Source organism: Salmo salar, chromosome 09, assembly GCF_965601325.2.
Source record: "Salmo salar chromosome 09, fSalSal1, whole genome shotgun sequence".
NCBI lineage: Eukaryota > Metazoa > Chordata > Actinopteri > Salmoniformes > Salmonidae > Salmo > Salmo salar.
The window spans coordinates 139,164,982-139,180,022 of NC_138299.1; the positions used below are offsets into that span (position 1 = coordinate 139,164,982).

Genomic DNA, 15,041 nt, shown 5'->3' on the forward strand with positions numbered 1-15,041 from the left:
TCTAATCTGTATCATCCATTTAATGTGAACAGTAGCTAACATTGCCTCAACATTGATAAAGACTGAACCTTTGTGGAAGTGGGAGTGTTTGAAATATTATGTTCCCTTCCATCTAATTTGAAAAACGTCACATTTCATAGTGCCCATAATGTTTTTGTATTTGTTTAGCTGTGTGAGTTCCCAGAAAAGTGTGTCTTTCTGGCAGTGTGAATTCTAACATGTCACTGGAACACACTTTGTCTTTGCTCATTGCAGGAATTTGCACAATCTTTATGTGTATCAGTCATTTAGTTAGAACTCATTGTAGAATTTGATGGCAGTCTTGTGATGTGACATTGAGTCTATTAAATATTAGCTTGTTAAGTGTGTGTTATGCTTGCCATGCTGTGCATGGTAACTTAATATAATTGTTATGTTTTGCTCTGCTTTGGATTTTTGGAGTGTTGTAGTTAATCAAATTCTATTAACTAGAAATATTTGTAATGAAATGCTTGTTGTTTGCCTAATTGAGCCCATATGGTCTTGATGCAAATGATCATATTTGATTCAACTTGATTTTCTAATGCCCTGTCGATCCCTACTACATTGCAGGTCCAAAATGCAAATATATCTTGTTGATACATGTGGTGTTGATGGGAATGAACCTGGGGCTGTGCAGTAAAGCTAATAAATCACCTACAATACCTGGGCTATATATGTAGTTCTTATAAATTGTCATTGAGAAAGTCATCATTAAGGTTATATTAACTTGCTTTTTGTATCTTCTACAGGAAGACCCTGCACTCAGGTACAAGTGCTAACTCCTGAACGGTCAGCTCGACTCATAAAGGAGATCCTCTCAACAGTTTGGCCTACCAGAGACTTCACAGTCCAGTGGGACCATGGGAACCGAGAGAAGAAGCATCCTACACACTCTTGGCTTAAGATGGTTTGGAAGCATCTATATATTAACTTTGCTGATGACCTTAGTATCTTTGAAGACATGCCATTGATCCCAAATGTGCCCCTTGACGAAAGTGTGGACTCAATTGAGCTCCATCGTCTCAAAACCCCATCCCCTATTATCATTATGGATGAGCAAGAGGCCACCATTTCTGAAAGCCTTCTTGAAATCATGAAAAAACTTGGGGTAGTAGTGATGAAAAAGTTGGACCTGTGTTTGCAGCATCCTCTGTTGAAGAACTACATCCATCCTTCATCCCCCAGTATGCTACTGCAAATCATGGACAGGTCGTCAACCCAGAGAGTGGCAAACCTGGTCTCATCCTTCTCTAGCAAACAGAAAGTGGCACTGAGGGACTTCCTGGCAGGGCTGTCTGACATCACAGAGAAAGAAAAGCGTATTCTCCTGGAGCTGACAATATTTGAGAAAGTAGGGCCCTGTTCAGAGAAAGGCATCGCAACATATACCTCACTGAGAGGAGCCAGGGCTTTACACCATACCGCGAAGTATCCACCAGACGTCAAACTATCCATCAATGTTGTGGGCTGCAGTGATGAGGCATCCATTCGCCTCATTAAGATTCTGAACGTGGAACAGGTGAAAACCACTGACTGCTTGAAGTTGGTTGTTCAAGACATGGAGAAAGGGTTTTACTCAAAAGAGGATATCACTAAGATCATGCTCTGGGCCCTTAAGCATCTGTCATTCCTAAAGAATGAAAACAAAGCTGTGATTGGATGGCTTTCGGCTCTAAAGTTCATTCATACATCTGCAGGGAAAACAGTTGCAACTACAGACCTTTTTGATCCTGAGCTGGAGATTTTACAGAATCTTTTCTACATGGAGGAAAATAGGTTTCCCACAAGTACATATACGTCATCTCCTGATATGCTACATTCACTGAGACAACTTGGACTGAAAAACGAAGTACAACTCAGCGAAAAAGATGTACTCCAGGTGGCACAGAAGATTGAGGAATTACAGGGTGGAAATGAGCCAGAATGGGAACCAGTTATACAGAAAGCGAAAACACTGCTGCAAATACTGAATAGACAAACCAAGCTGGTAAAGTCTTCAGAAGCTCAGATTTCCTTGAAAAAACTGAAATGGGTGCCAGTTTGCAAGGACAGACCTGTAAATTATCCAAAGTCCCTTGCCTGGATGGGAGACACCCATAACATCTGCTCATTCTCAGAAATGTGCGATATATCCCATGCAGTGCTAGTAGGTTCTTCAGTTGCACTTGTAGAGCGCACTTCTGCCGGCATGAAGAAGGCCCTGAAGTTATCTATAGAGCCACAGATTGATCAAGTGTTACAGCATTTAAAGGCAGTGAATGACTGGCACAGATCTCAAGCATTTACCACAGAAGACTGGTATCAATTCCAACAGATCCTTATTGAGATTTATGACTTCATGCAAGCACACCTTGAAGATGCAAGAGAGGCAATGAAGTCACTGCCATTTGATTGGGTGTGGACTGGCAAGACCTTTTCATCACCTAGCCACACAGTTCTAAAACCCATTTCTGACCTCGATTTGCAACCCTACCTGTACTCTTTGCCAAAAACCATTGCAAAGTTTCACAAACTTTTCAAATTCTGTGGTTCGGTTGAAGAGGTTGTCCCAAGCCATGTGTTCGATGTGATCAAAACAGTAAGGCAAAGGTGTGATGAAGAAATTACTAAAGAGGAAAGTAAGCATGATCTCCTCCTCCTGATAAATATTCTGAGATGGCTGTATAACAGTCAAATTTCTGTGGACATTGACATGCATGTACCAATCCTTTGCTACAAGGATCCAAGCAAACTGGCTATGAAACCCATTCATGAATGCACCTACTGCGACATTAAAGTGGAGGATCTACATGACTTGCTTGATGATACATCAGAGCCCATTATCTTAGTCCATGATGACATCCCCATGAAAACAGCAGAATGGCTGAACGTGCCCTGTTTGAGTACGAGACTGATAAACCCAGAAAACCTTGGCTTTGAACAATCAGGCCAACGGGAGCCTCTGACAGTGAGAATAAAGAACATTCTAGAAGAATATCCATCTGTTGCAGATATTTTCAAAGAACTTCTTCAGAATGCTGATGATGCGAGTGCTACAGAGTGTAGCTTCCTGATAGACATGAGGAAGAATATTGACATTCGAGAGAACCTGCTTGACCCTGGCATGCTTATATGCCATGGCCCCTCCTTGTGGTCATTCAACAACTCTACATTCTCTGACACTGACTTTCTGAACATAACAAGGTTAGGTGGATCAATGAAGAGATGTGAGGCAGACAAAGTTGGCAAATTTGGCCTAGGTTTCAACTCAGTTTATCACATCACTGACATCCCCATCATAATGAGCAGAGAGTTCATGATCATGTTCGATCCAAACATCAACCACATCAGCAAGCACATTAAAGACAGGTCAAACCCAGGAATTAAGATCAACTGGAGCAAACAACAGAAACGGCTGAGAAAGTTCCCCAATCAATTCAAACCCTTCATCAATGTCTTCAATTGCCAACTTCCTCTTGCACAAGAGTCTCCGTACAAGTACGATGGAACACTGTTCAGACTCCCATTCAGGACTGAGCAAGAAGCATCAGTGAGTGAAATCAGCAGTGTCTACTACAACACCCCAGACATCTACTCCCTTGTTGATGAGTTCAGCATATGTGGCCACCGGCTCATTCTCTTCACTCAGCATGTTGGCTCCATGGTACTGAAGTACCTGAAATATGAAGAGCCCAATCCAGCAGCAGCACAGGATGTTGTCACTATCAACAAAAGTGTATGGTCATCCAAATCTGCATATGGGCCTCTGAGCATCCTGAAATCTGCAGCAAAAGTCATGAAAAAGGTGTCAGCCACCAACAGGGTACCGGCTGACACTCCCAAGTCTGGCTGTATCATACGCATTGTGGTGGAGGAGTTTCACAATGTGTTCAAGCGCATAGTTGATCTCCAGTCACCCCTTTTCAGAGGTTCAGAGGAGGATCCTTCCTCGTACTTTGAAATGGCTGCCAAAGATGGAAAAAACAGACGACTCGCAGACGAAATGCCCCAAAAGGCAGTTGATCTCACAAACTGGCTCATTTGTTCATGTATGGATGTGACTGAAGCTCTAAAATTTTCACTCGGTGAGAATGGAAAACGACTTGGACTAGTGCCTTGTGGGGGTGTAGCTGTTCTGCTCTCAGAGGAGGAGAATCGAAAATGGACAGTGAAGGATAACACCAACCACATCAACCCGATAGGAGAAGTGTTTTGCTATTTACCTCTCAGAATCAAAACAGGTTTGCCAGTCCACATAAACGGCTGTTTTGCTGTGACATCTAACCGCAAAGAGATCTGGAAGACAGACACCAAAGGACACTGGAACTCAGTGTTCATGAGACACGTGATTGTCCAGGCATACCTAGCAGCACTCAATATGCTGCGTTCAATGGCAGAAAGTGGAGAACTGCTTGACTACAGCTACTATGTAGCATGGCCTGATCCAAGTGTAGTACACGATGACTTCACAGTGATCAGCCAAGGAGTCTACCAAGAGATCGCCAAAGGGGGTGACGGGGACCATGCAAAAGTTTTCTCAGATGGCAAAACCTGGGTATCAATCAAGTACGTCAGATTCCTAGATGACTCCTTGCTCTGTAGACCAGACATTGGCCCTGCTGCCTTCAAGATATTCCTAAAATACCTCAAGAAGAGCAGCTCGCAAGACCTCTGTGCTGTTGAGCTGCCTGACTGGGTCAAGGAAGGTTTTGATGATGCTGGATGCAAAGGGAAGCTGATAGAGAACACCCTGACTGAAAAGCAGTTCTTCTTAGATGTATTTTTCCCACATATTCAAGACATCGACAAAGAACTTCGTGACCCACTAATGCATTATGTCTTGAATGGCAAACTGGACGAATTTGCATCAATTCTTAGAGAAACTCCATGCATCCCATGCTCTGGCCCCAATCACCAATTAGTCATACCATCCAGACTAATCCATCCAGAAGGAAGAGTTGCAAAACTGTACAACGCTGATGATGGAAGATTTCCAGAAGGAACCTCAAAAGACTACATGAATCCAGTATGCTTGGTCAAGCTAGTACAGCTGGGAATGGTCAAAGATGACCTTTCTTGGGAGGATTTGATTGAACGTGCTGAATCTGTGTCCGATCTAAATGAAAATGATCACACTGCTGCATGTCTTCGGAGCAGCATTATTCTCAGTCTCTTTGATGAGAAGCTGAAAATGACAGACTCAGGAGCAGGTAAACTACTAGAGAAGCTACAGGACATAAAGTTCCTTCCATTTCTGACAAAGCCTGCAGGGTTTTCACTACCATGGCATGGGAATACTTTCCACCCGTCCACCATGTTTTCTGCCAAAGAGCTTTTTACGACTGACCACCAGGATACAGTGTGCTTGATAAAGCCTATCCTTAATGAGAACTCTCCATCTTTCAAAGGGTGCGGCACAATCACATTGGCAGTAAAAGACTCTCTCGGATTGATAAGAAAGCCAACAGTTGGACTAGTTGTCAGTCAACTTAAGGAACTTGCTAAGTCATTTGACGGAGTTACTTTGTATCAGGAAAATATCACCAATGCCTGCTACAAATACCTTCATGAAGAAATGCTCCAGGATGCCAAAGCAAAGACACAGATCAATGAGGAGCTGAAAACCTTCTGCTCCATTCTGGTGGAGAACACTTATGTTGAGCCCTCCAAAGTTGCATTCTACCAGAACTTTGATGCAGCACCATATCTCTACCAGCTTCCCAACAAGTACAGAAACAGTTGCCGTGAGCTCTTTGAGCATGTTGGGGTTCAGTCAAGCTTCACAGTTGAGAACTTTTCAGCAGTCCTTGAATTAGTGAGAAAGGAGTGTGGGAGAAGAGCCCTCTCTGAGGATTACTTTCAGCTCTCTCGCAGAATCATTAGTGAAGGAATATGGGGCTTAATCAGAGACAAAAACCAAGAATTCTGCCAAGCTACCTACGGGGAAATTCTCCTTCCTGACACTCATCTTACACTGCAGCCATCAAAGTCTCTGTGTTACAATGACTGTCCTTGGATCAAAGTCAGAGACACAACTGTGAAATATTGCCATGCAGATATTCCAAGAGAGGTTGCTGTGAAATTAGGAGCAGTTCCCAAACGTCACAAAGCCCTGGAAAGGTATGCCTCAAATATCTGCTTCACTACACTTGGAAGTGAGTTTGGACAAAAAGAGAAACTCACAAGTAGAATTAAAAGTATCCTCAACGCTTACCCATCAGAGAAGGAAATGCTAAAGGAGCTCCTGCAGAATGCAGATGATGCTAAAGCCACTGAAATCTACTTTGTTTTTGATCCAAGAACCCACCCCACAGACAGAATATTTGATGATAAATGGTTGCCAATGCAAGGCCCATCACTTTGTGTCTACAACAATCAGCCTTTCACTGAGGATGATGTCAGAGGAATCCAGAACCTAGGAAGAGGAACAAAAGAAGCAAACCCTGGTAAAACTGGACAATATGGCATAGGATTCAACTCTGTGTATCACATCACAGACTGCCCATCTTTCATTTCAAACAATGACATTCTTTGCATCTTCGATCCACATGCACGATTTGCACCCGGGGCGACATCTGTTAGTCCTGGAAGAATGTTTAGGGACTTGGACTCTGACTTTAGATCTCAATTTTCTGATGTGCTAAATCTTTACCTGGGATCTCATTTCAGGCTTGAGCGATGCACAATGTTCAGATTCCCCATACGCTCAACAGAAATGGCCAAAATATCAGAGATCAGCTCTGTTCCTGCATCAGACAGAATGGTGCAAAACCTTCTGGATAAACTAAAAACCGATGGGGCAGAACTCCTCATGTTCCTCAACCACATGGAGAAAATTTCCATCTGTGAAATAGAGAAAGCTACAGGTGACCTGAAGGTGCTATACTCTGTGACTGCTAAAATCACAGATGGTGACCGTCTAAAACGCAAGCAATTTCATGCCTCAGTGGTGGATAGTGTGACAAAGAAGAAGCAGCTCACTCAAATCCCAGTCCAGCAGATAACCTACTCAATGGATATAGAGGACTCTGATGGCAATCTAACAACTTGGATGGTCTGCAATCGATCTGGCTTCTCCTGCATAGAGAAAGTCTCAAAGAGTGTGATTTCAGCCCACAAAAATGAAGACATTACTCTCTTTCCACGTGGAGGGGTGGCTGCATGTGTAAGCCACAACTACAAGAAGCCCCACAGAGCATTCTGCTTTCTGCCCCTTTCCTTGGAGACTGGCTTGCCCTTTCATGTTAATGGGCATTTTGCCTTAGATTCTGCCAGGAGAAACCTATGGAGAGATGACAATGGAGTAGGAGTGAGGAGTGACTGGAATAACAACTTGATGACATCTTTGATAGCTCCTGCCTATGTGGAGCTTTTGATTCAGCTGAAAAGACGATACTTCCCGGGACCCGATCCCACCATGACTGTGTTACAGGGAACACCAATTCACATCGTCAAAGACACTTTGAGGAAATTCCTGTACTTCTTCCCAGTCAACAGACTTGACATCCAGCCAGATTGGTACTGTCTTGTCAAAGCAGTGTACACCTGCATTCATGCTGACCTGAAACGTCTCCTTCCTGTCGTTAGGGCTCCCCATATTGACAACACAGATATGCACTCTGCCATATACATCTCCTGGGTGAACACATCCTCTGCCAACAAAGGTCGTGCATTCTTTGACAATCTGCTGCAAGATGAACTTCAACATCTGAAAAACTCAGAATACAACATCTCCTCACGCAAGTCTGTTGCAGAAAATGTCTTCCGACTCAAGGCCCTGCTTTCGGATGTGGGGTTCAACTTGGTCCACAGTTGTGATGAAACAGCCAGTCTTTACTTCTGTTTGGATGATGCAGGCATTCCCGTGAGCTATGTTACCCCAGAGGATGTACGAAACTTTCTCCTCACATTCTCGTCCCCAGACACATCTTGCCAAGTTGGGAAACTTCCCTGTCGACTCCAGCAGTCAAATTACAAGCTCTTCCACAGCCTGAAGCTTCTGGTTGACTACTGCTTCAAAGACGTAGAGGAGGATGGAATCAGCATAGAGGGGCTACCACTGATGATGACAATGGACAACATACTCCAGGTGTTTGATTCCAAGAAACCAAAGTTTCTGTCAACACACCATGAACTGGTCTCATCAAGGAAAGAGCTGTTCATGCATACACTATACATGAAGTACAACAACATCCTGATGAATTTAGGTGTTGCAAAGGTCTTCGACATCAGCAGTTTCGGGGAACTGTTGAGTTCTGTTCTACCACGTGAATACAGAACAAGGATCCTTGTGAAGTGGAGAGACAGCTACGCCAGTGAGTCTTGGCTGAAAAGTGCGTGGCACTTCATCAGTGAGAACATTGCAGTCAAGGAAGAGCAGGCAGGCATCAAACCCAATTTTGAGACTGTACTCGACCTACTGAAAGACTGGGCTTTGCTGCCAGGAATCAAATTCATGGTTTCAAGCAACAAGTTGGTTGTCCCTGATCACGACGTGTTACTTCCCCTGAGTTTGATAAGTGCAGCTATCTTTCCAAATGGGCAAAATGACAAAATATTTCACATCCTAATGAAAGGGGGATGCATTCAGCTTGCCATCAACAAAATATGCTTCAAAGAGAATCCTGTCCTGCCTTTTTTGGCACAGCATACAGCAAACATAGACAATCCATCCAGCATCCTGAAAGCACTGGAGTACATGATTCAGACGACAGCTTTCAAAACGGGAAGTTTAACTGACAAAGAGTTTGAGGCTCTTCTGTTGTACTTCAACTGCAATTTGATCAATCTCACCCAAGAGGACGCTCAAACTCTGAAACTGCTCCCATGCTTTAAAGCAGTCAGTGGCAGATACATCAACATTGCAAACTTTGGGTCATGCTATGTTCTGGCAAAAAGCATTCCCTCTGCAGATATGGAAAAATGGGCTAACACAACATCCTTCGCCTTTCTCGCAGACAATCCACAGTTGAAGGAACTGTACAGTTTCCTTGGATGTTGCCCAATTGATGATCTGGAAGTCTACCTGAGGCATCTCCTACCAAAGTTTGACAACCTGTCATACGATGCCAAAATTGAGCACCTTGTCTATCTGAAGGAGAGACTTATGGCAATTGAGGAGTCATGTGGGATGAAGGATCATCTGTATGAGAAACTAGAAGGTCTGTCATTCATCTATGACTACACAAACAGACTCAAGTCAACCAAAATGTTCTATGATCAAACAGTGAAGGTGTTCGAAGTGATGCTCCCTCCAAAAACATTCATACCCAATGACTTTTTCAAGAAGGTTGAGCAAGTGTCAAAGGCAAAAAATGGGACAGCATTTCTCACCTCATGGATCACATTCCTAAGGAATATAGGCCTCAAACACATTGTCTCTCAGCAGCAAATTCTCCAGTATGCAAAAGAAGTCAGCATCAAAGCTCAGACAGAGAACTGGTCCAAAGAAAAAGCCCAAATGATTGTTGATGTTCTCCTTAACCACATATTCAATGAGAGGACAGACCTATTTGTTGGCACTTTCCTCAAAGAGCTGTCAATGATAGCATTCCTTTGTCCTGAGCGTGCACCCACTGAGCTGATCCGGCTCCATGCTCAATTCCAAGAGATGAATGGCACTCTCCCTCTGATACGTTTCAGTGGGTCTCAAGTCAATCCAAAATTCAAGCAAACTGATATCATTCAATTACTATGGACATCATGTCCCATTCTCCCAGAGAAGGCCACACCAGTAGCCATTAAAGACCAGGAGGGAAGCACGCTGACTGGCCAAGAACAACTGAACTTAGTGCTGACCATGTTAAGTGTCAACTTGGAACCCCCCTTGGACAAAGTGATAAGCAACTGCAAAAATATCTGCAACATATCCAATCCCGATGATGACATGGTGAAAACAAGAAACAAAGTCTTGAGATCCACCTATGAAATTCTCAATGCAGATAAAAGAGAGTTTCGCTTCCAGCTACGAGGGGTGAGTTTTATCATGGTTGAGGAGGGCTGGAAACTTCTAAAGCCAGAGGAGGTTGTCATCAACTTGGACAATGAATCTGACTTCAAGCCGTACCTATACAAACTACCACTAGAGCTTGGCATCTTTCATCAGCTGTTTAAGCTTTTGGGCACAGAGGATGTTGTATCAACTAAACAATACGTTGAAGTGCTGTGCCGCATTCACAGAAATTCAGAGGGTAAGCAGCTCGATCCGAATGAAATGAGAACTGTGAAAAGGGCTGTCTCAGGGCTATTCAAAAGCCTACAGAATGACCCAGTTCAGATACGCAAAGACCTTGAGAGCCTCAGAGATTTAATATTTTACCTGCCAAGTCACGATGGTAGATTAGCCAAATCCAACAGTTTAGTGTTTGACGATGCCCCACACTACAAGAGCAGAATTCAGGGTAATGTAGGCGTTCAGATGCTTGTGGACATGAGTCAGTGTTATCTTGGCAAGGACCATTCCTTCCACACAAAGCTGATCATGCTGCTCCCACAGAAGCTAAGGCCAAGACTCCTGAGTAGTATCCTTGAGGAGCAGCTGGATGAGGACTCTCCAAAAATGTGCCAGTTTGGAGCTCTCTGTTCGCTTCAGGGTCGCCTTCAGCTTCTACTGTCATCGGAACAGTTCATCACAGGACTGATACGAATAATGAAGCATGAAAATGACAATGCATTCCTTGTAAATGAGGAAAAAGCCATACGATTGTGCAAAGCACTTTGTGAGGGTTTGAAGGTGTCTTGTTTTGAGAAACTCCAGACAACACTAAGAGTCAAAGGTTGCAGCCCTATCCCACACAGCCGGAGTGAAACACTTGCCTTCCTGAAAAGGTACGGTACAGCTGTTATTCATCTGTACATCCAACACTCAGACAGCAAAGACATAAATTTTCTCTTAGCGCTGGCGATGACACTTAAATCTGCAACAGACAACTTGATATCTGACACCTCCTATCTAATTGCTATGCTGGGCTGTAACGACATCTACAGAATCACAGAGAAGCTGGACAACCTTGGCGTCAAGTATGACTCCACAGAGCCCTCAAAACTCGAGCTTCCTCTCCCTGGGACACCCATACCAGCTGAGATACACCATATACTCCTCATGGATCCAATGAATGTGTTTTACCCAGGAGAATATGTGGGTTACCTTGTGGACTCTGAAGGAGGGGATGTCTATGGCGGATATCAGCCCACGTACACGTATGCCATCATTGTTCAAGAAGTGGAGAAAGAAGAGGAGGACAACCCAAGCTTCCTTGGGAAATGCTTCCAAATTGACATTGGATATTCGGAGTACAAAATAGTCAGTTCTCTTGATCTATACAAATTCTCTAGACAAGAGGAAAGTGCTCATATCCGAGACAGCAGCACCCCATCGACTCCAACAACCCCCCCAGAATGTCGCTCTCCTGGTCCTGGTCCACGATTGGTGCCTCCCCTTTTTACTAGAAAGGAAAATCACAAAGTCCCTCCCACAAAACAATCTCCCAAAAAGATAAGACGTAGTGCATTGCCAGAAATCCTAAAAGATGTGACCTTAGTTATTGAGCAAGCTTGGAAGCTCGCTGAAACGGAAAGGAAGAAGATCATTCGCCGGTTGTATCTCAAGTGGCATCCGGACAAGAATGCAGAGAATCTAGACGTGGCTACAGAGGTCTTCAAGCATTTACAGAATGAAATCAACAGGATGGAGAAGCAGACTCTGACAGATCAGCAGAACACTGATAGAGCATCCAGGAGAACTTTCTCAACATCTTCCACCCGCTTCCAGTCAGAGAAGTTTTCATTTCAAAGATTTTACACATCGTGGAACCAAGAGGCAACAAGCCATAGGTCTGAAAAACAGCATTTCCGGGAGCAGTTCACTACTTATGCAGGTTCATCACATTCTAATCGCTTCTTTGTGCCCCCAACCTTCAAGTCTGTTGGCAATCCTGTGGAAGCCCGCAGGTGGCTCAGGCAAGCAAGAGCCAATTTTTCTGCTGCTCGGAATGACCTTCACAAAAATGCCAATGAGTGGGTGTGTTTCAAATGCTACCTGGCTACAAAACTAGCCTTGATAGCTGCTGACTATTCTGTCAGAGGAAAGTCAGACAAGGATGTGAAACCCACATCACTGGCACAGAAAGTGGAAGAGTACAACCCACAGCTAGCAGGACTTGCAAAGGATGTCAACATCTTGGAGGGGTATGGTGTGGACAGCCTAAGAACTCGCTATCCTGACCTCTTACCCTTTCCTCAGATCCCCAATGACAGATTCACATCTGAGGTGGCAATGAGAGTGATGGAATGTACCGCACGGATCATCATCAAACTTGAAACTTTTGTGCAGCAAAAAATCTAATTCTGCCATGGTATTGGAACATATCAGATATCTTAAATAAAAAAAAATATGCATAGATCCTCTGAACAATAGAAGATTATAGTGGCTGTGTGCAATACTGATATGTATATTATTGTTTTGAGGCTAAATTAAGTATCCAGCTGGCAGCTTAGATATGCAGTAAGCCAATACCAATATTGGTTCTGTGGCCCATGCAGAATGTATACATGAATGGCTCTTCATATCCTAACACCAAGCTGTCTGAAAGTAATTTGACGTGGATGTACCATTTTACAAAGACACAAATGATCTTTAGCTGCAATGCTGTACATACAAATGCCCCAGCAATACTTTTTTTTAACCAAAGTCCCATGTTGAATATATTTGCTGTCAGATAATTGAGTACAACTATGTTGCTTTTTTACTTGACCTTTTATACAAGTATATTTTTCCTGCCATAGACAACCATTTGTCTGTACTTTCTTTGTTACCATCTAAAAAGTCAAATTGATTTTAGCCAATTCTCTCATGTTGTCACTGTTGTCATGCAATGTGTTCTATTTGCAACATCTGAAAATGAACCAACAAAATTACAATAATATTTGTACTTTTAAAACAGAATTATTTTATATTTTGATGGTTGGTTGGTTTATTTTTATTTTTAATAAGTTGTAAATGTTCTGTATCATAGCCTTTGCTTGTAAATGGACAAAGCACTTTCTCAAAACTTCTCCAGTACTTGCACTTGTAGAGCGCTTGTGACACCGCAGCAGATTGGGAGAAATAGACTGAATGGAAAATAATTAATGTTACAGTACATCTAGATTCTGTTTTATCATCATTTAATGTCTCTCCACTGAACTCTTTGTCCATTTATCAGACTTTGAATGGTGTCTTTTAGGAGCACAATTGTACACTACATCTACTGTAATGATCTGTATGCTGACGAGTATGTATGATACATCAGGTAGTTTTTGGAGGACTCATGATAAATAAGCAGTTATCTGCTTTGAAAAGATCATGGGTCAAAATGATTAATTATGGATTGGGCTGACCAAAATGATTTATGGCAAGGATTCGTCCTTAAGAAAAATAGTGATTACCGTAATGAAGAACCATGATGTTCAATGGATAGATAATGTAACACGTATATTTTGCCAAAGTTGAATCGAGCTTTGTTTCATTTGGTTGTCTGATCTTTTCATATTAGAGGAATATTGCAGGTGGCATCCTTGTGTGGTGCTTGTTTTTGTCAATTTTCTTTACTCTTTTTGTTTTAATTTTCATTTAATGATTTTTGGGACTATAAATACACTGGCAGCATATTGTTGATACACTATACATACAAAGGTATGTGGACACCCCTTCAAATTAGTAGATTCGCCTATTTCAGCCACACCCATTGTTGACAGGTGTATAAAATCGAGCACACAGCCATGCAATCTCCATAGTTGAACATTGGCAGTAGAATGGCCTTACTGAAGAGCTCATTGACTTTCAACATGGCACCGTCATAGGATGCCACATTTCCAACAACTCAGTTTGTTAAATTTCTGCCCTGCTAGAGCTGCCCCGGTCAACTGTAAGTGCTGTTGTTGTGAAGTGGACACATCTAGGAGCAACAACAGCTCAGCAGTGAAGTGGTAGGCAAAAAAAAAAGCTCACAGAATGGGACCTCTGATTGCTGAATCGCGTAAAAATCATCTGTCCTCGGTTGCAACACTCACTATGATGTTCCAAACTGCCTCTGGAAGCAACGTCAGCACAATAACTGTTAGTCAGGAGCTTCATGAAAGGGGTTTCCATGGCTGAGCAGTCGCACACAAGCCTAAGATCACCATGTGCAATGCCAAGCGTCGGCTGGAGTGGTGTAAATCCACCGCCATTGGACTCTAGAGCAGTGGAAACGCGTTCTCTGTAGTGATGAATCATGCTTCACCATCTAACAGTCAGACGGACTAATCTGTGTTTGGGGGATGCCAGGAGAACGCTACCTGCCCGAATGCATAGTGCCAACTGTAAAGTTTGGTGGAGGAGGAATAATGTTTTTCATGGTTCAGGCCCCTTAGTTCCAGTGAAGGGAAAATCTTAACGCTACAGCATACAATGACATTCTAGACGGTTTTGTGCTTCCAACTTTGTGGCAAAAGTTTGGGAAAGGCCCTTTCCTGTTTCAGCATGAAAATACCCTGATGCACAAAGCAAGGTCCGTACAGAAATGGTTTGTCGAGATTGGTGTGGAAGACTTTGACTGGTTTGCACAGAGTCCTGACCTCAACCCCATCGACCACCTTTGAGATGAATTGGAACACTGACTGCGAGCCAGGCCTAATGGCCCAACTTCAGTGCCCGACCTCACTAATGCTCTTTTGGCTGAATGGAAGCAATGTTTCAACATCTGGTGGAAATCCTTCCCATAAGAGTGGAGGCTGGTATAGCAGCAAAGGGTGGGGGGTGGGGGGGGCGCAACTCCATATAATTGCCCATGATTTTGGAATGAGATGTTTGACGAGCAGGTGTCCACATACTGTTGCTCATGTTTTTAATTTGATATCTGTTTGTCTTATTACACCTGTAATAATCCTAAGGTGTGCAGCCAAGGGGAAATCTTTGAATAGATCTTTGACAAACTTTACTAGGGGAAAATGTCTATCTTGATGTACGCAGTGCCATAGTTAATAAATTCCCCAAAATAAATTGACTCAACCTTTCTTCTGTA

General features: G+C 43.1%; 1 protein-coding gene across 1 annotated transcript in view; it reads left to right on the forward strand.

Moving 5' to 3' along the window:
* The window catches only part of LOC106612984 (sacsin), a 35,448-nt gene extending 20,429 nt beyond the window's left edge, over positions 1-15,019 (forward strand). Inside the window, exon 11 of the mRNA XM_082956357.1 lies at positions 771-15,019. Coding sequence (XP_082812483.1) covers positions 771-12,343 — 11,573 coding nt within the window. The 3' untranslated portion in view covers positions 12,344-15,019. The remainder of the gene's footprint in view (positions 1-770) is intronic.
* The last annotated feature ends 22 nt before the right edge of the window (positions 15,020-15,041 follow it).